General features: G+C 49.9%; 1 protein-coding gene across 1 annotated transcript in view; it reads right to left on the minus strand.

Moving 5' to 3' along the window:
- PLXND1 (plexin D1) overlaps positions 1-20,549 on the minus strand; it is a 65,516-nt gene that overhangs the window by 14,860 nt on the left and 30,107 nt on the right. The window contains exons 13-26 of the mRNA XM_031605165.2: positions 20,190-20,341; positions 19,925-20,024; positions 16,733-16,872; positions 16,148-16,315; positions 13,823-13,913; positions 13,457-13,732; positions 12,389-12,538; positions 10,532-10,646; positions 9,458-9,565; positions 8,688-8,800; positions 7,345-7,452; positions 6,139-6,269; positions 5,321-5,519; positions 43-189 (exon numbers count right to left, since the gene is read on the minus strand). Coding sequence (XP_031461025.2) covers positions 43-189; positions 5,321-5,519; positions 6,139-6,269; positions 7,345-7,452; positions 8,688-8,800; positions 9,458-9,565; positions 10,532-10,646; positions 12,389-12,538; positions 13,457-13,732; positions 13,823-13,913; positions 16,148-16,315; positions 16,733-16,872; positions 19,925-20,024; positions 20,190-20,341 — 1,998 coding nt within the window. The remainder of the gene's footprint in view (positions 1-42; positions 190-5,320; positions 5,520-6,138; positions 6,270-7,344; positions 7,453-8,687; positions 8,801-9,457; positions 9,566-10,531; positions 10,647-12,388; positions 12,539-13,456; positions 13,733-13,822; positions 13,914-16,147; positions 16,316-16,732; positions 16,873-19,924; positions 20,025-20,189; positions 20,342-20,549) is intronic.

A 20,549-nucleotide genomic window follows, 5' to 3' on the forward strand; every position in this document is an offset into this window, starting at 1 on the left:
CACTGAGGCATGAGCCCCCTCTGGGCCACCTCAGGTACTCACCCTTGGCTTCGCCTCAATGTTCTCCCTCAGGAGCCACTCCTCATTGAGGGTGTATCTGGCCTTCCCTGTGATGGCATCAATGGAGCCTTTGTTAATCTGCTGCTTGATGGCACAGATCAGCAGGAAGAATGGCTCTCCGACTGTCTCCTGGGGAAAGGGAGAGAAGTTCATGTCAGCAACGGACCTGTGGTGCATCCAGGGCAGGATGCACTATACAGAAACCCAGAGGCTCTATACAGAAACCCACAACTCTAGAGGGACTTGTGGATGCCAGCTTCCTATTAAAGTCCAAAGTCCTCTTTGTATTGCCTGGTTTGCCATTGAGATCTATGGGAGTGAGGTCACCGTGCAGCCTGTGGCTCTGGGAAGCAGCACTCATACTTCTCATACCACAGCAGAGAACTGATTGCAGCAAAAGAGAAAGATCAGAGTCAACCATGCTATTCCCATGTGACAACGAGTAAACATGGCAGTTAACTTGTTATATTTGTCAAACTTCATCTTATGGGAGAGCTGTGAATTGTGACAGTGCTGCAAAAGGAACAAGGATCCTAACAGGGACCAGCAATTTGTGACGCGGTTCAGCGACATGGTGTAATGCCAGATTTCTGATCCACTTATGCCTGTTATGCCGATGTGCAAATAAAACACAAGTTATTTTCTTAAGAAACATTTCAGTACTGGAGTACATCCCATTCTCCCTAATGTTCATGTGCAATTTCCTTCAGATGAGGCAAATGCAAATTACTGCGCATTCCTGTACCTTCCAACCATCGCATCCCTGCACAGCCATCACTGCCATCTGAAATCCTGCTCAAGACAACAGATATCGGATGGTTTTGGTATTTCTCAGCTAGGAGCTGCTAAATCCTGTTCAATCTGCTTCTTAATTAAGACTCAGTGGTTCTTTTATTCTAATTGCCTTATAATTGCTGAAGCAATTAGCTCGATGTCAATTTTGATTCAGCTGCCTTCAGCGTTGGGGCTGCAGCAGGGCTGTGGGTGGGCACGCACCATCTGTGCCACGGTGCAAATGCTTTATTTTCCCAGGGCAGGGCTGTTATGAGCATAGGGCAAGTGCATGGGCCTCCCACGGGAATGGAAGGACTTCCTGCAATGCTCCCTCTGGGTGCACAGCAGCTCATGGGCTCTGCAGTGCTGGACAAAGGCACAGAAACATGTGAAGCTGTGGGGCAGAGGAGCTGAGGACCAGGAACAAAATGCAGATGGTAACAAAAAGTCAGCGTCTGAGGGGAAGGTGGCATGGTGAGCCAGTAGGCAGGGCTTATGCTGGCACAGACATGCCCGGGTCTCGCTGTTTGCTTCCACCACTTGCACAATGCGATCAGGAGCACTGCTGTGCCAGCCCAACGCAGGGGGTGTTGGTACAGTGCAGCAACAGCCCTGAGCAGGCACAGTGCTGTGTCACGGTGCTTAGATGTGCAGGGTGACCACCCTGAGATTCTGTGCCGGGTCTGGAGCCTGCTGTCCCCCTGGGGAAACTGCTTCTGGACACAGCTCTGGCCTCAGCGGCAAGGGAGGAGGCTGAAAACCACGACGCAGAGCCCCACAGGTACCGGGGCTCCTTACTGCCTGGAGCCAGCAGTGCTCCCTGGGTCATGCTGACCACATGGCACCATGCTGCCAGTGTGCTGAGTGCAGGGGGAAGCCCATGCAGCCTGTGCTCACACCCTGCGTTGTGTGAACAAACCAGCTCCGTCCTCAGGACCAGCTCTGTCCTCCTATGGCTGCATAGGAACCAAATGGCAGCTCAGCCTGCGAGATGCTATTTCTGTTTGTCTTGTTGGCTTTCAGACCCAGGAACTGTGGGACGCTATGGAGATCCACAAAAGCACTAAGCAGACTGCAAGTTTCAAAGGGGGGAAAGAAGTGCTGGCAGGCAGCGGCTGCAGATAAAACGGCAGGCCTGGAAACCTCGAGTATTGTTCAGAAAATGCATCTGGAAACAAACCAGCAGTGTCTCCGGAGCTGCTACTTAGGAGAAAGGAAGTCTAACCAGAAGAGATCAGTGCTGATTCAGGACAAAAATTATTTTAAAAAACCACACTCTGGGGCCTTTTTTTTTCCTCCTATTGTGAATGTATTTTAACAAGACTTCATTTTCATTTTTGACTGAACCATCACAGGCTCTTAAAGCTATCCGGGGCGCTGCAATAAGCTCGCGGTAATGGAGTGCACAGCTCTGGCTGGCACTGCTTGGGCTGCTTCATGCTGGGGAAGTGTGGGAGGCAAAGGCTTTATGCTCTTGGGAGAAAGGTTCAGAGCACAGACTGGCTTTGGTGTGGCTGCTCTGTTACCAAGGCCAACAAGTCATCGGAGATGTCCTCTGGGAACACTCTACAGTCATTTCAAATGAGTCCTGGTGAGGCTGGTGTAAGGAAAACACAGAAAGCAGCTGCTTCTCACAGGTGCCAGCTAATTTGGGGGTGATTATCTCTTTGTGTAATGTAACAAATACAATCTCAGCTCCATCCCCCACGCAAAACTTTGGGAAGCTTGGACCCAGATCTGAATGCTGCATCCCAGGACCTTGGCTTTCACTCAGCCATCAGTCCCCCCATCCTGCCAGGCATGGGGCGGAACGGCACCAAGGTATCACGGGGGGAGGCAGTTCTCAGCACTTTCCATTATAGTGGTAGCGGGAAGTGCAGACACAGACCATTTTATTGGTGATTCTCACACGGTTATGCAGGAACCAAGATCTGCATCAGTTGTGCAAATGCTGCAAGTTTTCCAGCCCCCTTCTGACTCCAACCTCAAGAAGCAAGTTTCCTGCTGCCTACTATCACAGTTCCTGCGTGCTGTCACATTTCAGAGGGGCAAACCCTCTGCTTTCAGGTGCCCCCCACATGTGCAGCTGTGAGTGGCTGTGGCTTGCCTCTTCTTCCCAGCTGAAGACAGCTCCTTCAAATCATTTTTGCCCAAAACACAAGCGGATGGACTGCTAGTCACAGCATTAATATGAAACAAATGTTTTGAGCATGTAGCGTTGACATACAAGGGAAAATACAAGCTCTTGGAATTTTTCCACTGAACAATGGCAGGGACCTTTGCAGCAGCTGTTTCAAATAGATGTTGTGATTAATGGAGATCATTCAGGAATGAGAACCAGCCCCATCGTCACACGTCTGACAGCACAGTGCTGCAGGCAGGCAGGAGACTCTTTTTAACCAAAGAATGCCTCTCTGAAGGCAACGGTTTGACCCAGAAGGATGCAAGGCACATGGGAGGTGCCTGACTGTCACTAATGTTTAAGTTGTTGCCCCGAGCTAGAAGCAGTCTGTGGCTAGGAGTGCTTCAGTGGCTCCGTGCTTGGCTTTTGCAGTGAGGAAGGCACCGGTTCTGCTCAGACTGCTGAGAGCCCTCCATCCCTGCACACAGCAGCCTGAACTGATTTGGAGCCCTCTCCTGCAGGGACAGCCAGAGCTTCTTCCTCCCCACATCAGCAGGCAGCAGCTTCTCCTCCCCTGAGGTTTCCCCACCTTCACCAGAGCATGTGATATGCTCTTGGAAATCAAATCTACACTGCAACGTTTACTGTTGATGCCAAGATTGCATGGAGCTGCATCAAGGAAGGGCCAGGCTGGATGTTGGGAAAAGACAGCACCAGAGGGCAGTGGGCACAGAGCAGAGTCCCCACAGCAGCCCCATGCCAGCAGCGCTCATGGAGCATTTGGACACCACTCTCAAACATGGAGTTCGGGTGGTGCTGTGTGGAGTCAGGAGCTAGACTTGATGATCCCTGTGGGCTCCTTCTGACTTGGGAACTTCCGTCATTCTGTGATTCTAGCCTGGTTAGGCGCTCCTTCCACCATCTCCCTGACAGTGCTGCCCTGATTTCTACACAGCTTCAGCTCACAGCTGGCACCAGCCCTCATCACAGGCTCATCACAAGAAGTCCCAGCCCTGGTCCCGACCTTACTGTGCATGGGCACCTGGACTACCATGGCCACAGGAGGGGTGCTGCAGGCTGTCAGGGACTGCAGCACCGATAATTAGCTCTGTAACGTGCACATGTCCTCAGCCCGTGTGATAAGACTTTCTTTCCTCTTTTTTTTCCTGAAAAAGCCCTCTTGCACAATGTTCATTTTTAGCAGAACGGAGCTGGATCAGACGCCTCATACGAGGGCTCCGCTCTCCAAGAGAAGAGATCAGCACTTTTTCCCCCCCACAATTAAGCTACAGGCACAAAACTGAAAGATTACTAAATAAACAAATAAATAAATAATCACTAATTCACTCTTTTTTTCTCTGACAGGCTGGAAAGCCATGCTCCCTTGGCACAGGCAACCCTACTTGTTCCTGTGACTTTTCCTTCATTATAGTTCACAATTATGTGAGCTAAAATGAAAGATTAAGAACTACAAAGTCACAAGCTTTAGAACAAACAGTGATCTTCAGCTGTGTTCAGAAGACATTATGATATGTATGAAGACAATGCAGTATTGCTTCTATGACTACAGCAAACACTTTGAAAAAGAGATTTTTCTAAAGGCTTTTTCCAGGCTTTCCCCTGTGGGTATAATGGGGTGTCCTCCAATTAGCTGCTGTGGAATCAATTATGTTATTGCTCAACTCTTCTGAGAAATTCCAACCAGAGCTGGCAAGCATTGGAAATAAAGCACTGAGCAGATGGAGACACTCTGAGATGCCAAATATATTCCTTTTACGTTACGTAGGAAGACAGACAGGCTTCTGGACATCCCCCTCTCCTGCAAAGACCACCTGGGCAGAGTGGCACTGCGAGGACATGCCCAGCACAAGGAGCCCCAACCCAAACGGCCACTGACAGCCCAGCAGCCTTTCTGCCCCACACCACGAGCACCTCCTGGGGTCCTGTGCTGAAGCAAAATGCTGAACTAGCTGGCAACCATCAGTAAGGCTATCCAAATTGGTCAGAGAAAACAACAAACAGCTGGAATTGTTCTCCAAACCTCAAACTATTGTGGTTATTTTCCAATTCCCTGCGGCTGTCTTCTCAACCATGGCAATAGATGCCAGTTTAGTGCCCTGGCCTTATAAAAAGCAGGCCACACTAGCAAGCCTGCTATGAAGCTTGATCCCATCCAGTTACCAGATGCAACCGAACTTCCAGTTGCTTTTTTGCGCTTGAACATTTAATCTGTTGGAGTTTGTCAACCATTAGTGACAAGGCAACTGGCCCAACTGGCAAGTATTTAGTTCCTCAGCTGATTCACATGTCCCATGTTACCCCTGCATGCAACGCAACTACAATACACTCATCTGGTTCTCTTACTCTGAGATAGCTGTACATGCAGATGGACATCCAGTTGGTGAGCATCTTCTCTACCACAGATTCAGTTCTCCTCAGCATCAGCTTGGGGTTTTTGGAAGCTGAAGCATCTATTAGATCCACTAAGAGGTCCTTCATGATGCTGGTGTAATATTCCAGTTTCCCATGCAATGCAATAGTAAGCAGGGAGGCCAGGTTACACCTGAAAAACAGAACTGTGTAAGAGCAAAGCACTGAGGTAGACCGTTAACTAGTATAAGAAACATGAAGGCAGCATTTGAGGCAGTTTCTGCAGGCTCTCTCAATGGGGCTAAACTCCACAGGCTCTTTCTTTGTTGTCAGACCTCAGGTCAACTCACGCACTCTTACTGGTAAATCATATTTGTTCAGGAATACAAACACTGCAAGAGCAGGTCATGCATTGCACCTTTTGGTGCTTTGCAGGAAAATGGAAAAGGTTTTTGGCTGCTCATTTCTAAAAGAAAACCAGGAGGCCAGTTGTAACCTTCAGCTGCAATGTATGACTCTAGATAGCATCTGGATCACTTAGAGTTTAGGAATAAATCAGTCTTGTCCAACTGCCAGGTCTTTGGTTGAAATTTAGCATAGATGATCAGTGCCTGAAAACCACACACCTATGGAAAATGTCCATGTAGGATAAGAGACACACTCAACAGCCACCTCAACAGCCTCGTGGGACCAGGCAGGGACCACAGAGCCACCCTTCACAGCAGAGACTGTGAGGCAGCAGTCACACCACTGAGCTTCCTCTCAGATGAGCTGGCTGCCAGCGTGGCTCCTCAGTCTGCTGGAGCTCATACCTGTCCCTCACAGCAAAGTCTTTCTGTTGTTCAAGAGCGTGGACAAAAACGATGAGAAAGTGCTTGTTGTTGAGCAAGGTAGAGAACAGTGAGATTCCTTCTTCCATATTGGGTCTGCAGCTTTCAGGGATCTAGAGGAAAAAACAGAAAGCAGAATGAGAAAAACACTCCTTGTTTCCCCCCCACCCCAACTTCTTTTATCCTACCTGACTGCAGTGATGCCCCTGCTAAGCACACAGTGCTGTGCTGATGCCTCCATTCTCCCTGTTTGGCACTAGCCAGACTGCTTTCCTGGAGAAGGCACGACTGCATTCTGGGCTGCATCAGAAGCAGCACAGTCACCAAGCCACTGCCCCTCTCTATTCAGCACTTGTGAGACCAAATAGAGTAACATGCCCAGTTTTGGGTTCCCCACTCCCAGGTGGATGTTGACAAATTGGAGCAAGTACAGCAGGGGATGCCAATTAGGGGGCAGTTGTGTGCAAGAAGAGGCAGAGAGAGCTGGTGCTTATGTGGCCTTTGAGGGAGATAAATTCCTGCAGTCTTCAACTGCACTGTGGCAGGGTAGAAAAGACAGATCTAGGCTGTTCTCTGGGGGTATAAGGATAGGATAAGAGGCAAGGGACCCCAGATGGAGCGTGGGAAACTAATTAAAGAAAGAAAGTTTCCACCTTCATGGTCATCAGGCACTGGAAAAAGAGCCCTGAGAGGCTGTGGGATTTCCATTCTTGAAGATATCTCAACACTCAGCTGGACAAGGCCCTCAGCAACCTGATCTAATTGGAGCTGCTGTAAGCAAATCTCTCTTCAACCTAAATGATTTGCTGATCCTTCACTTCCCGACTCTTGTGCATCCAAAACCCAGCTCTGGGACAACAGCTTATAGTGAGTCCTCACTTGTAATTAATCTCATTTATGAAGAACTGTGTACGGAACAGAAGGTGACATACACTATGGTACACTTAGGAAGAAAGCCCACAGTGAAGCTGGGGAGGGTCTTGGGACAGAGCTCCTTCATGTGAGGGCAGAATTTCACAGATCACTCTTCTCCAACCAGTGAAAGCTGATCCAATGCTGGTATGTGTTAATTGCTTTCAGTAATCAAGCATTCCCCACATGCCACAAGAAAATGCATGGCACTGTCAACACACACGAGTATGGTTAGCAACCACTGAAGAACATTTGTTTTGTTAGTGGGTTACTCACTTTCCATTCCCCCACCAGAAGCGGATGGGTTTCCTGGACCTGGGAGCCCACCTGGGAGCTGAGCTGTTGGGAAGGCAGAACGTAACACTCCTCATAGAGCGAGGAACACTGCAACACAACCAAACACAGCCATGAGTAGAGGGCCAGAGACCTCCTCGTGTGCCACATGCCACAGGGGAACGAGAGAGAGAAACGTCTTCAGGACTGGAGACCACCCATTACAAAGAAATGCACCAGAATAATTTATAAAGCCTTCACACACTTTCCAAGATTGTCTTGAATGAGCAAACACCACAAGAATAAGGGGAGGCAGATGTCTGAACCAGACACGAGGCTGTTAGGGTGGGGAGACTGCAAATAGACTAATTTGACAGCTAGAAAACCCCAGAAGAGAAAGCATTATAGAAGAGTAAGTCAAAATAGAGAAGTACTGGGTGCTTCAACGTATGTAACTTCAGAAACAGATGGGAAAAATGTATAAATCTCTAACATTCATATAGCAGCCTGAATCTTAAAGGGCCTAGTGTGCAGATATACAGAGACTGGGTAACTTAAAAACCTGAGTAGTAACTTGTAATGAAACGCTCTGCAGTCATAAATCATCCTCTCATTCCTCACCAGCAAAATGCAACAGCCTCAGGGGTGAAATATGGCCATGGTTTGCAGCACACAGCAACTCAGCAGAGCAGCTGGTGAAGTGAATCTCAGCACCAACGCATCTGGTGCTGCCCTGGAGGAGGGCTCTGAGCAGACAGACCCAGACCTCATGCCCGAGAGGCATCGTGCTGCAGGCACTGCGTGTCCAGCAGCTGGGGGAGGGAACACAAAGGGAGAGAGAGAGAGACATCTAATGAGGTCTGAGAAGTGGCAGTGCAGCTGAAAACCCTTGGTGGCGAGCTGTGTGGAACATAAAGCCACCTTTCCCTGAGCACTGATGAGAGATGCCTTCAGCATCGGTTTTCTCCCAGCAGACAGCAGATTGCAGCTGAAGACTTTGGGGAAAATGGAGTGCCCCCAGCACATCCTATTCATGTGAGAGACACAGCTTTCAGAGGAGGATGTCCAGAAGCATCACACTGGTGAGTTAACACAGCTCCCAGAGCTGCGCCTTGTCTGCCTCCCAGCTCTGCCAGATTCCAGCCACATTGAGCATCCTGACCTTGCTTCGCACCCTGGGAGCTGTGGCTCCAGTGTTGATGATAATTAAGGCTGAAATATATGACATCTAAATATATAACAGAGGAATGATTTTGTTACCCTTTGGCAGAGGGAGAGCAGAGCCCCGATCTGATTAGGAAGGAATTGCAGTGATTAGATACCCATAAAATGCAGAATGGCCTTACTTTGGGGAAGAACGTCCGGGTCACAAAGTGCTTGTACTCCAGGAATGGGATCCCTTGGCTGCGATTCAGCTCCTTGGTCAGATCTGTCATGTCTGTCTGCAGCTCTGCAAAACCTTAGGTAAAGAGACCCACAGATGGTAAGAGCTCTGACAATCTACCAGCTGAGGCAGGCTGGCAATGAAACATGCTACATGTCTCCTCTTGAGGAGACCTCTCCTCCTTGAGAGGGCTGAAGCAGGGTTTTCCGATGGAGCAGACTACTTTCAGGGTTTTCCTGTCAGCACTACACATCATGTTTTGCAGCATATACAGAGAAAAAAACCTTCCCCACCTCCAGGACACCAGCCCTGGTTCTGCAGACAAATTTCTGCACCCACAGCACAATGATGTACTTAGCAGACAGCAATTGCAGACACTCGGCTTGCTTCTCCCACTGCTCCATCAGGAGTGTGCTGCAGTTTTTGTTGCACATTAGAGATTAGCGTGACCTTCAGGCAGCCCTCCATGTGGCCAAGGGCCATTAACCCTGAGACGTGGACATTGGTGGCACTGAAGCTAAGTGCCTCACCCAAGTCAGGCAGCAAGACAAGGACAGGGCCACACTTCCATTCACACACATCCTGATGAAGAAAAATGGCAATGACTGAAAGCTTTCTACAAGTACTTCTGTAGATTTCTATGAAGGAGAAGGTGAATTGCTTCAATTCTGATGTTCTGACAGCTCCCTCCCAGTCTGGGCTCCTGCACACTGCCCAGTGCCATTGACTTACCTTTGCGGATTTCCTCTCGGATCTGCGATTCCATCTCCTCCATCTGCAGCAGGGTTTTCTGCCAGTAGCGCTCTGCTCTGCGGCTCTTTGTGCAGAACACAAAGAGAGCTGGAGGAGAGGAAGGGAATGAGCTTTATTGGACTAGGACAGAAGGAGCGGCTGAAGCCAGGACCAGAGTGGTCCCCTGTTAATAGGAGTGCAGAAAGCTAACTTCAGCCTTAGCTTAACATCTACAACAAAACTGGCTCTGATTGGGCAGCTGGCTCTTATCTGTAAATCAGTAAAGCCAGCTGGAATTTAATGATCAGGTTTTCACTGTCATCTTCAGTTTATGTCTGGGCTGTCTATATTTAGATAAACTGCTAAATTAGTGAATCCTGGCTAATTAATGATTACAGATTTTCAGAGATTTACTACCTGTACTACAGCGTTCATATTTGACATTCTTTCCATGCCTCCAGAAATAGGTTTCTAAAGACTAGTGGTACATTTAAAAAACAGTGTGCTTTATAACCTTTATTAAAAATAAATTAAATACCTACTAGAAACACCTCATTTGTTGGGAAATAATGAGTTTCCTGCTGTACAATTGTTCTAAGCATGTATGCTTAGACAAACAAAAAGATGCCAGACAGAGCACACATGTGCATTGTGCAACTTCCAGTGAGCTCAGCAAATTGTTGTGCCTACTCCAGCTCCGCAGCTAAGACTCTCCAGCAATCACCTGCTGCTGGCTGTGACTGCTGGGTCAGACAGACCTCTGCTGCCAGACAGCCATGCATGAGAATGCCTACTTAATACTATGAAGAAGCATTCGGGGAAAAAAAGCATGATGTTAATTATAAACACCACAGCCTCAAACAACAGATAAGCCATGGATTCAGTCAACAAAAATCTCCACACTGCAGTAAGCTTCTATCTGGGGCACTGGTGTGGTCCCACACAGAGAATGGCTACTTGCTGCCTCCGGATCAGAACTGAAGCAGTCAGAGGTTTCCTAACATGTGAGTGAGCCATGACCACCCCTCCACATGCAATAAGAAAACCTGGGAACTCGCCATCCTGTTCCCTCACCTACAACAGAGAGGACCAGCAGGATGCTGCAGATGACGATGGAGACGATGATGGCAGTCTCTCCTCCACCAAGGTGCAGCATTGCAATTGTGTAGTTGAACTTTCCAACTTGAATCTGCGGAGGGAGAAAGAGGGAGAAGTGAGAGCACAAACCAGCCAAGTCCAGGGCCTCAGCCTCCTGTTGCCATAAAGGAAGGGGCCGTGGGCAGCTGGCAACTCCACTCAGCACAGCTTAAAAAAAGTCCTCCATGCCTCTGGGATGAAAGGGTTCAACAGCACCATCTGATAAGGAAAACTCATGACACTACAGTCTTTCACTTCTGGAAATGAGTTTCACTTCCCTACAGGAATGGGAAGTGAGAGAAAGTTGAGCAAAAAGTGGAAACAAGGTGGAGAAGAGATGGAAGGATCTTACGGTTACATCTGTGGCATGGAGCACCTCCAGGAAAGGTGCTGTGGCACACTGCAGCAGATCTGGGCAGGCTGGCTAATGTCTGCCAGAGCAGCAGTCCCACATTCACTGCTCACCTTTGTGTCTAAATAGTGTGGTCATGGACAAAAGTGGACTTGATGCCCCCAGTGGTTTTCTCTCATTTATTTTAAAAATCAATTCAATATAATTTTGGTAAGAGGAATTAATGAGGCTGTGGGTTAGTGCAGAGATCAGTGCGGATGGCCAGAGCCAGGCAGGAACTGGGCACCATCAGATCCCCAACCAGGACACAGACCAGCAGCAGGACATATTGCTGAATCCTTGTTCCATCACTGCAGATTTCCAACAGCAAATAACAGAATCCTGGCTGTCACAGCAGGCTTATGAGCTCTCCAGAAGAATATTCATCAGCCAGCGAGCCAGTGGGACTTCTGCAGGTCCTGATAACAATCAGTGGTGCAGATCAGGTGGGGACCCTGTGTGAGTCTGGCCCCGAGCTACCAAAGCTATTAGAAGTGTGTTATAAAGGCAGCTGTGACTTACAAAAAGCCAGCACGTGGTAACTCCAGCCACATATGAAGGTTTGGTAAGGGCACACAGAGATGAAAGCAAGCTGGTTGTTTAGCTGCTGGCACGCTCAATAGCTGTGCAATACTGTAGTGCTGGGTATCATTCCCCTGCTTCCTGAAGGACTTACCCTAAATGGCTTACATCAAACCCAAACTAGCAAACTCAAAAATTCCCTTTTATTCCCAAAGGAATTTCCCCTTTTCTCAGTTCTCATTAAAAAACAAAATTGCCCTATTTAAAATTTCCATTCATATGACTTAGGAAATTCTCTTACTTCTGCTTTTCCATGTTTTCAGTTTGCAACTGAATTTCATACACAATGAACCACATCCAGGACACTGGAAAGTCCTCCAGCACGCTGCTGGCACATCATTGTGCTGGGTTTGGTTCTTCATCTCCACACGTAGTTCTTCTGCTGGCCATAAGAGGCCAGATAACTGAGAGCTGTGTGGAAAGCCCCAAACTCATTTCACAAGGGCCAGAAAGAAAATGACTGCAAGTGGCAAAAAACATCATCTGCCTGGGAGTTCACAGTGCCTCACAAGAACTGACAAAATCCCTGCTCACAAATCACAGCTCGACGTCTGACGGCCACGCACACTACAGACCCTCAACACCCATCATGCCAGGCAGTCTCAGCATCTGCCCTGCAGAACGGGAAGCCCTGAGATGCTGCAGGCATTCCACACTCTGCCCATCTTTCTGCCCACACAGCTCCCCAGCGGGCTGCTGTCAGTGGACCTGGGCAGCTGTGATGCCGCAGCCCTGCCTGTGCACAGCTCCCCGGCACACGGGGTCTGCAGCACAGAGCCCTGCTGCCCAGCAAGCATGGCCTGTGGGCTGCTGGCACTCACCGTCACAGGCAGCTGCCTTTCCGAGGTGCTCAGCGACTCATTGACAGAGCAATGGATGACCTTGTCCGACACAATCTGAATCTCACAGGAGATAAGGCCGATTTTCACCTGGTACTCGCTGCTCTCCAGGCCCAGGTTGTCAGGCTCTTTCTAAAGACAAAAATAAAACCAGGATGTCAGTCTCCTGAGTGGCAGTTGGAGTGGCAGTAGCTCTTCCTGTTGTATTTTCCTTACTCCCCGCTGGTTTTTCAGACCTGAGAGCATTCTCCCTCTCCAAGAACATTCTTCGAGCACTCCACAGGAAAGCCAGAATTGGATCATTCCCATTTTTCCTCTTTCCCATTCCTCACTCAGCATGGGATATGGGATGAACAAGCCCCTCGTGCAATCTGGGATGATCTGCTTTTGATCTGCTTTGGCTCAGATCTGGCCACAGATAAGGATCTGCACGCCCACCTTGGAGGGGGAAAGATATACACCAGAGGAGACATTGAGGGGATGCGGCTGCGGGGTCTGAGATGGGGAGAGTGCCTGTGGAGCACGTTGCAAGCAGTAAGGATATCCTGCAGGGAACAACGTCCTTTCAATTAGTGGTGCACATTGTCTAAGCCCCTCTGAACTGCCATACCCCAACTTCCTTGTTAAATGAACTGAACTCAGCAGCCAAAAGTGAAGAATGCGTGACTCATTTCTGCAGGAATAAATATCTATTGTCAGGGCCTTCTGGAGAACCTGCCTGACTTTATGCCAGTGCTGCTGTTCTCCATACATCCAGCATTTTATTTAGCTCCTTGCTATGAAATGAAATGCAGCTCTACGTGCTCATGCCTTAGCAGGCACCGCCAGGACCGACTGGCTGCACCTCCTGCTGAGCAGCCAGCAGAGGCAGCAGGCCACATGTGAGCTGCCTGAGCATGACTCCTGCCTGAGCATGACATCCTCACCCACCTCCTTTCTCCCCACTGCATCTGCAGACAGATGCTGCACTGCTCCTTAGGGCTGCAGAGCTTCCCAGCGAGTAGCAGGCAGCACCCCAAAGAAGCAGAGCTGTAAATACTGCTCTCTTACATGTATAACCAGCGTCAAGGGCTCGCCAGGGTGGTGCTTGATCCACTTCTCCTTCTTGGCTGTGAAGAACTGGGGGTCAGCATAGTACTCCAGGCTGAACTTGCTGATGTGCAGGGCCTCCTCCGGGTACATCTCCTCATCCAAGGCTGGGCGATCGTCTGTGTAGAGGCGGCCGTTGAGGTAGAAATCAACAGGAGCGGGCTTGCTCCCAGCAGTGATGTTGGAGGCAGCTGGAGAAGGGCAGGTGATCACAGTGTCGGTGTGAACCTTACAGCACTGGAAACAGGAGAGCATGTGCATCAGAAAAGGCATCCGAGTGCTCTCACCCTGCTCTCCATTACCAGGTGATATCCAGGGGGCACCCACCGTTTGCTCTCTGCCAATGGCACGGACCACCATGGAGGCATTCTGGACCAGCTCAAAGCCTCTTCCTTCCAGGGTGATGATCCTGCCCCCGCTTTGAAGAGATGGGAAAAAAGAGAAAATGATTGCAGAAGAGGTGCCCTTGACAACATGAAGTGTCAAGGTACAACAGCTGGGTCTCACCTCCCGTCATTTTCCCAGGGATATTTCCCAGTTGTCTGAGCGGAAAATGTAACCCAAAAGCTAACTATCTTCTCTTATTTGCCACAGGCATCTACACTGCTACTGCAATATGAGGGAAGGGAGGAGGAGCAGCTGCCCCCATGGAAAGTGGTGGCCTCTTCCAGCAGCAGCAGACTGTTCCCTGCTTCCAGTGCCCAGAGGAGCAGCCTCCCTCTGCATTCTTGGGGTACAGAGCTCATTGCCCAGGCCACCAGTGTCATAAAAGGCTAACCTGACCACTCAAAGCTGGGAAAAGTGGATATTCCTTTTCCCTGCCCCACAGTGAACTCCTCCTGGGCAGTGAAGAGACTCCTTGTGAGGTTGACATGGATCCTGCATCTCTCAGCCTCTTCAGATTTAGATCAAAACTTGAAAATTGTTTTGTGTTTCAGCTCTGCTGCCTGTGGAATGTGAAATTTGGGCCTCAATGTGCAGTCAATTAGTGACAGTAACAAAAGGGCCCTGATGCACACAAGACTCCTAGGCAAAACAAGGGCTGGAGAATGTGCATCAACTCTTCTGCTCTGGACAGCAGAAGCTATCCCCTGAATTTACTTTCCCCTTCCTCCATATTGTGCCCAAAGTTTGGGGTATCTGGAAGGGAACAGCCAGGATTCACAAACCCTATTATCTCAAGACTACAAAATGTTCAGTGAGTTTGGGTCCAAGGCCCTAAGAAATCTTTTACAGTGCTGTAGGTACAACACTGCAAATCCAAGTCTCTAAGTGCCTGTCATGCCTGCAAACTAGTTCACAACTTCTGTTCTGCTTTAAACTTTGCTTACACTGTTCATTTCAGCAAACCTCCAGGATAAATCAGATCCAGCTGAATCTTTGCACAGCTTACTGACCCTTCATGGCCAACACCCCACCAACACCACAGCAGTCAGAATACACAAGTGACCAAGCAGTCTGAGGAGAGGCTGCTGTCTCTCAGTGGTCTGAAATGTGGAGACTGATGTGTATATTGAGAAAGCAGACTAAGGTGATGGAGAAATATCCTGGTGGTTTCCCTTGTGACTATGGGCAGTGACATTCTTTCACTGTCTCTGTGTTTAGATACTGCTCTTGCCACTCAGCATAGTTCACAAGCTGGCTGGGAGCTGAGGTTGGCTGAGTCACTGCTGTGCCTTGTTATTAGCTTTCCCACAGCCTGCATCTTTGGCTCTGTGTTTGGGAATGCCGAGACACAGCTCTGCTCCAAGGGGAGCAGCATGTCAGAGCCTGCTGCGTGCCCTGAGCGTGCTGCTTTCACTGCTGCCCTGGGGCATTCCTCAGATGTCCTGGTCAGCCAGGTTTGCTAGGCTTCGCAGCTGAGGAAGGTGGGATTTCACCAAAGGAACAGGAGCCAGAGAGCTCCATGAACAGATGTGAAATTAAAAGCAACACGCTTTAAAAATGAAACATGGTGGCCTTGGGGAACACTGAACACTGAAATAACAAATCACAGCCTATTCTCCAGAAGTTTAATTAACAAGAAAAATCTTTGGGTCTCACAGATCCCTCCATCTGAAACTCCCTAAAGTACATACCAGGTGCAGACAGTACAAGCACCACAGCTGACCTTTTCCCATGTCCAGTGTGCACTGAAACAAACTACAGCCAGTCCTAGTGTGCAAGACCTCTCCTGCTCCAGAGCCAGGTTGCCCTGCATCACCCAGACAGTGCCCTGCAATGCCTCTTCTGTACATGCCTGCAAGGCAATGGGCCAGACCCAGCAGAAAGCCCTTCCTCCCTGCTGGATCCTCTCCTCCCAGTCTGGGGCCAACCCCCTCCTTTGCAGGCAGACGCAGACATCATGAGCCTGCTCTGAAATGGAAGTCATGCTGCTGCTGCAGCACACTGCAGGACCCAGATAACATATGCTACCTCCTGGCTGTGTTTTGATACTGCTGTTGCTCTGGGCATGTGATGTGCCTGGGAGCTGCTCTGTGCTGGGATGGCTCACGCTGTCGGCAAGGGGCTACACTGGGATATTCCAATTAGTTCTGTGATGAGGGTGCAACATTCACATTTGCATTCTGCAAAATTTCAACAAAAACCACTTCCTGCTAGGAAGGACAAATCCTAGCAGAAACAGCTGTTTCCATTAGAGGAGGATCTCACCTAATTTGGCTCTTCTTTGGGTTGATGTCTGTTATGACTGGGTTCTTCTCGTACTTGAACGTGATGTTATAGCTGGCACAAGACCTGCTCTCGAACTGGACGCAGACTCGCACAGCCGTGGTGAGCTCCGCAGACGGCATAGTGCAGGTGATGGTGCTGTCATTGCGGCTGCATGGGGAGAGGCAGGGTGAGCTGAAAAGAGCCAGGGGCAGCAGGGCGGGGGCTGGGGACCAGGGGGCTGAGCTTCCCAAAGAAAAGACGGGCAAGAAGGAGTTTCAAGTCACACGCCTATTAACAACATTACCCACGTACGCCATTCTGAGCATACACTATCCCAGGCTGCCAGACTAACTTCCCATATAGTCAACAGAAAAAGGGCAGGCTCCCCTTCTCCCCAGTGGCAGTACAGGAACCAGTGGGCTGCAGCAGCTACGGGACCTTGGCTGGGCAGGGATCCTATGCTAACAGTGCCACGCAGAGCCCCCCTCTCAAAATCCAGCTCTTCTTGACCTACTGGGGATGATATCAACTTTCCAGCACCTCAGTTCCTGTTACTAGTTCAGCTTCAGGCAGACCCGTTCCCACCTGAGGTCCGTGCACTGCTTGGAGCTGTTGACAAGGACACGGAGCTCAGAGCCCACATCCAGCCAGCTGCCTCTGATGGTCACTCTGGTCCCTCCAGCCTTCGGGCCATTCTGGGGAGCTATGGATCGCACCATGGGAAGCTAGAAACAGAGGAGACATTTCTCAATAGTCTTCTAGCCTGGTAAACTGGACACTCCGGAGGGCACATGGGAACTGCTGCAGTAAATTTAAGCATCCAGCATTGCCAGGCTCTCAAACAGCAGCACAGTAAAAGCTTTGGCTGGCTTGGTTTCAGAACAAGGAGAGAGTAATAAGCACCGAGGAGCAAGACTGTACAAAATCAACAGTCCCAAGGCTCCCAGGTATAAATTGACACAAGTTCAAACTGGAGCCCGGGGTGCTAACACTCTCTTGAGAACTTCAATGCAGGATCCAGAGCTGGAAGGCAACTCATGATCCATCAGGAAAGGAAATTCCTAGTTCATTGCAACTCCCACCATTTCTGCCCTTCAGATCCTGCTTCTCAGTGCAAAGCCAACGTTAAAGCCCTGTTGGACAATGGCCTTGAGATCTGTGAAAACAGCCACCTGATTCGAGATAACAATACCAAATCTGCTCTTAAGGAAGCTTCAAATCCCAGTCTCCTGAGGCTACAGAAACTAAGGGGGAAGTTACTTTGCCTCTCACCATATTCAGCAGAAATTACCATGTTTGTTATCTGCTTTTGCAGCCCCTGGAAATCTCTCTGAGACTCATGAGCCTGAGGCCCTGATGACTAATGCAGTGCTGAGCCTGCACGTCACCGCACTGCCCCAGGAGAGTCATCTGGGCAACCTTCCTGCTGGGGCTCGGGTAGGACACCGAGGGCACAGCAAGTAATTACTTCAAGAACCCTGCATAAACGGCTCGGTAATCCCCTGTCAAGCCTCCCAGACCCCGCAGGCAGGGGAGCTCGGGGCTCAGGGCTGCTCACCGCTCCGCCTCACCTCGTCCGCCCCGAGGCGGCTGCAGCCCATGTGGGTGAGCGGCTCCGTCCGCCTGGCGCTCATCTCCTTCCCTGTCAGTCTCAGCTGCACAAACACGATTATTAATAGCTATCCTTGCCTTTGTCCTACACTCACACTGCTTCCATCCCTCTCCAACCGTTTCCTCTGTTGTTTCTGATCATTACCCATTTCCATGAGATTCATTTTGTTAATTTGTATTTCTCTGAGTGTCTGTAGGCAGCTGTCTCCTGCCCTTGGCCCCAAACCTACGTATTAAAGTGTGCGGCTACAACAACAGAGAGGATTATTCCTGCTCCCCAAAGCCCTCCAGTTCTTTTCCTCAGCAACAGCCAGTGGCTGCTGCTCCTTATATACAGCTCACTGTGCAAATTCAGATAATGCAGAGCCCACTAGAATGCCCTGAAAAAGTCTGGAATGCATTTCTCCCTCCTCCTCGTCAGAGTTACATCCAAACTCTGCCTGCCTAACAGTGTCTCTGAAGGACATAGCATCAACACCAATACCAAACAGTATCTGTTATTTCACAAAGGACCAGTACTTCTTTGGAAAGGCTGTTCTAGAAGTCCTGTAGTCTTTTCTAAGTAAACTGGTATTATTGCTCATGCTCAGATCTTACTGACAACAGTTTTGTGTGGTGCAGTCTACGTGCACACAGAGCAGGGCATCATCTCATCTGTTATCCAAACTTTGCTGAGAAAAGGTTGACCAGGCTGAGACACACACACGAGAAGGCTTTCTGCTGCACCGTGTTGCGAAGACAGCTCCTGTCTATGCTGCCCAGAAGCAGCAGCCTTCACCATCAGCCTGATGGGATCCAGCACAGACTGGCCTCAAGTTCACAGACTGGCTGTTGCTGTTGTTTTCTTGCTTTATTTGGTGCTTTTACAGGTGCTTCCTGAGACAGTTTTTCCTTGCACGCTAAGGAGCTGCTGAGCTTTTTCCACTCTTCAAGTCCTTGCTTTGTCAACAAACAATTAGCGCTGCAGCAGGTGATGGGATGCCTTTGCTAGAGGCAGCACACACATCCTGATGACTTGGGCCCCAGAAATCTCAAACCCCAGGTTATTTACAGGGAGGTACCCTATTTCTACCACACTGAATGACCTCCTAGATGTTCTGGATGTGAAAAGAAATTTCTGCAAGCTGTGGGAATGGATCCCACAGCAGTCGCCCTCCAGGAAAGAGCACTGAGCCAGCTCTGGCCATGCCTTCCCCTCCCCCCACGCTCTTCCTGATGGCTGTTGCCAGCCACGGCTGTCTGTGCCAATCCGAACACCGAACACACCACCAGTTACAAGCGTGAGAGATGGTGCTCCACAATCCCACCCTAAATTCCTCACAAGAGCTACCAGGAATCAAATGCTATTTCTTGGGGCTCAAGTCTTCCCTCAAGCCACTAGACTGCAGTATAGTCTATTCTTCCACAGCAAAAGCAACAGCAAAAGCACAGACTCCAAGTAAGCAGCATGCTCTTGGCACCCATCCCGTTGTGTTTGCCCTGGGTGCATGGGGCTACTCATGAATGGCATTTAGTCAGAGATGAGGGTGCTTGTAGGAAAGAGAAGAGCCGCATGGATTTATTTTAGGTTTATAGAGATGAAAGTCATCTCTGTGCAGTGGCACAGTACAAATCTATAAAGGGTTTTTCTTTTCATAATGACACGGCGTTAGCTCCAGTCTAATCCCTACACAGGATTCTCATGTGAAAACTAAGACAATCTCTGCAACAAAAAACATAAGTTCTAAGCAATTCATGGTACCTAGCTTCCATAGCAAGAGACTTTGCAATTCGTATGAAGTTTCACAAGTCGCAACAGCCCTTCGTAAAAGAAAAGGAAGAAAAATGAACTGCTTTTATATAGCAGGAGAAACAGATGCAAGCAGGGCAACTGAGGAACCATCTCAAGAGTTGAGAATGGAAGCCAAATTTCTTGGTACAAGTAGTGCACTGTGACACCTTGGCTGCAGTTCTGCTTCTCGCTCTCGTGCCTGGGTTTGCCGATATTGTTCAGCAAACTACAGATAAGAAAACACATCGGCTGCTCTTCATGGACTCTGACAAGTTTTGCCATAGAACCTCTTTCTTGAGGCAGCTGGGGGCTTGGAGGACCAAGGTTTGTTTTAAGGGGTACGAGGAATGTCAGTGTGAGGTCACCACAGAAGCCTCCACAAGGCAGTTACTCACCATATAGGAGTACCGCTCCCGAGACTTCCCTTCCCGGCTGACGTTAACTGTTACCACATCAGCAAACACCTCCTGAGCCGCCCCGGTCTGGCACACGATCCTGCGGGCCAGAAGGTTTGTGCAGCACTGGGCAGAGCCGCGGCTCTTCCTGCAGCGCTGGGCCCCGCTCCCGGCCCGGCCATCCCGCGCCCTGGCCGCCCCCGGGGCCGCTGAGGCCAAACCGCCCATCGCACCCATCCCGCCTCGTCCGCGCCCTGGCACTCACGCCTCGGAGACGACGTATCTGTCTGGCAGCGGCACGCAGGGCACGCTCCCTATCCTGACGGCCCCGCGGATGTCACTGAAGCGGCGGCCCAGGTTCCTCCCTCGGATGGTCAGCAGAGTGCCCCCCTCCAGCGGCCCACGCAGCGGCTCGATCTGCGGCATCAAGGGAGAGGTTGGAGGAGAACCTCCTTCGGTCCCTGAGCTGTCCCCATGCCTGTGTCCGTGATCCCTTGGTCTTGGTGAAGAGGGCCGACCCACGGCTCTCTGCAGTGCCACCAAAACACTGCCCACGCTGCGGCTTTGCAAACAAGTAAGTGACACTTGTGGGCAGCTTTGGTACCGGGGCTTGGCCAGGCGTTAC

The sequence above is a fragment of the Phasianus colchicus genome, chromosome 11, assembly GCF_987193195.1.
Source record: "Phasianus colchicus chromosome 11, bPhaCol1.hap1.1, whole genome shotgun sequence".
Classification (NCBI taxonomy): domain Eukaryota; kingdom Metazoa; phylum Chordata; class Aves; order Galliformes; family Phasianidae; genus Phasianus; species Phasianus colchicus.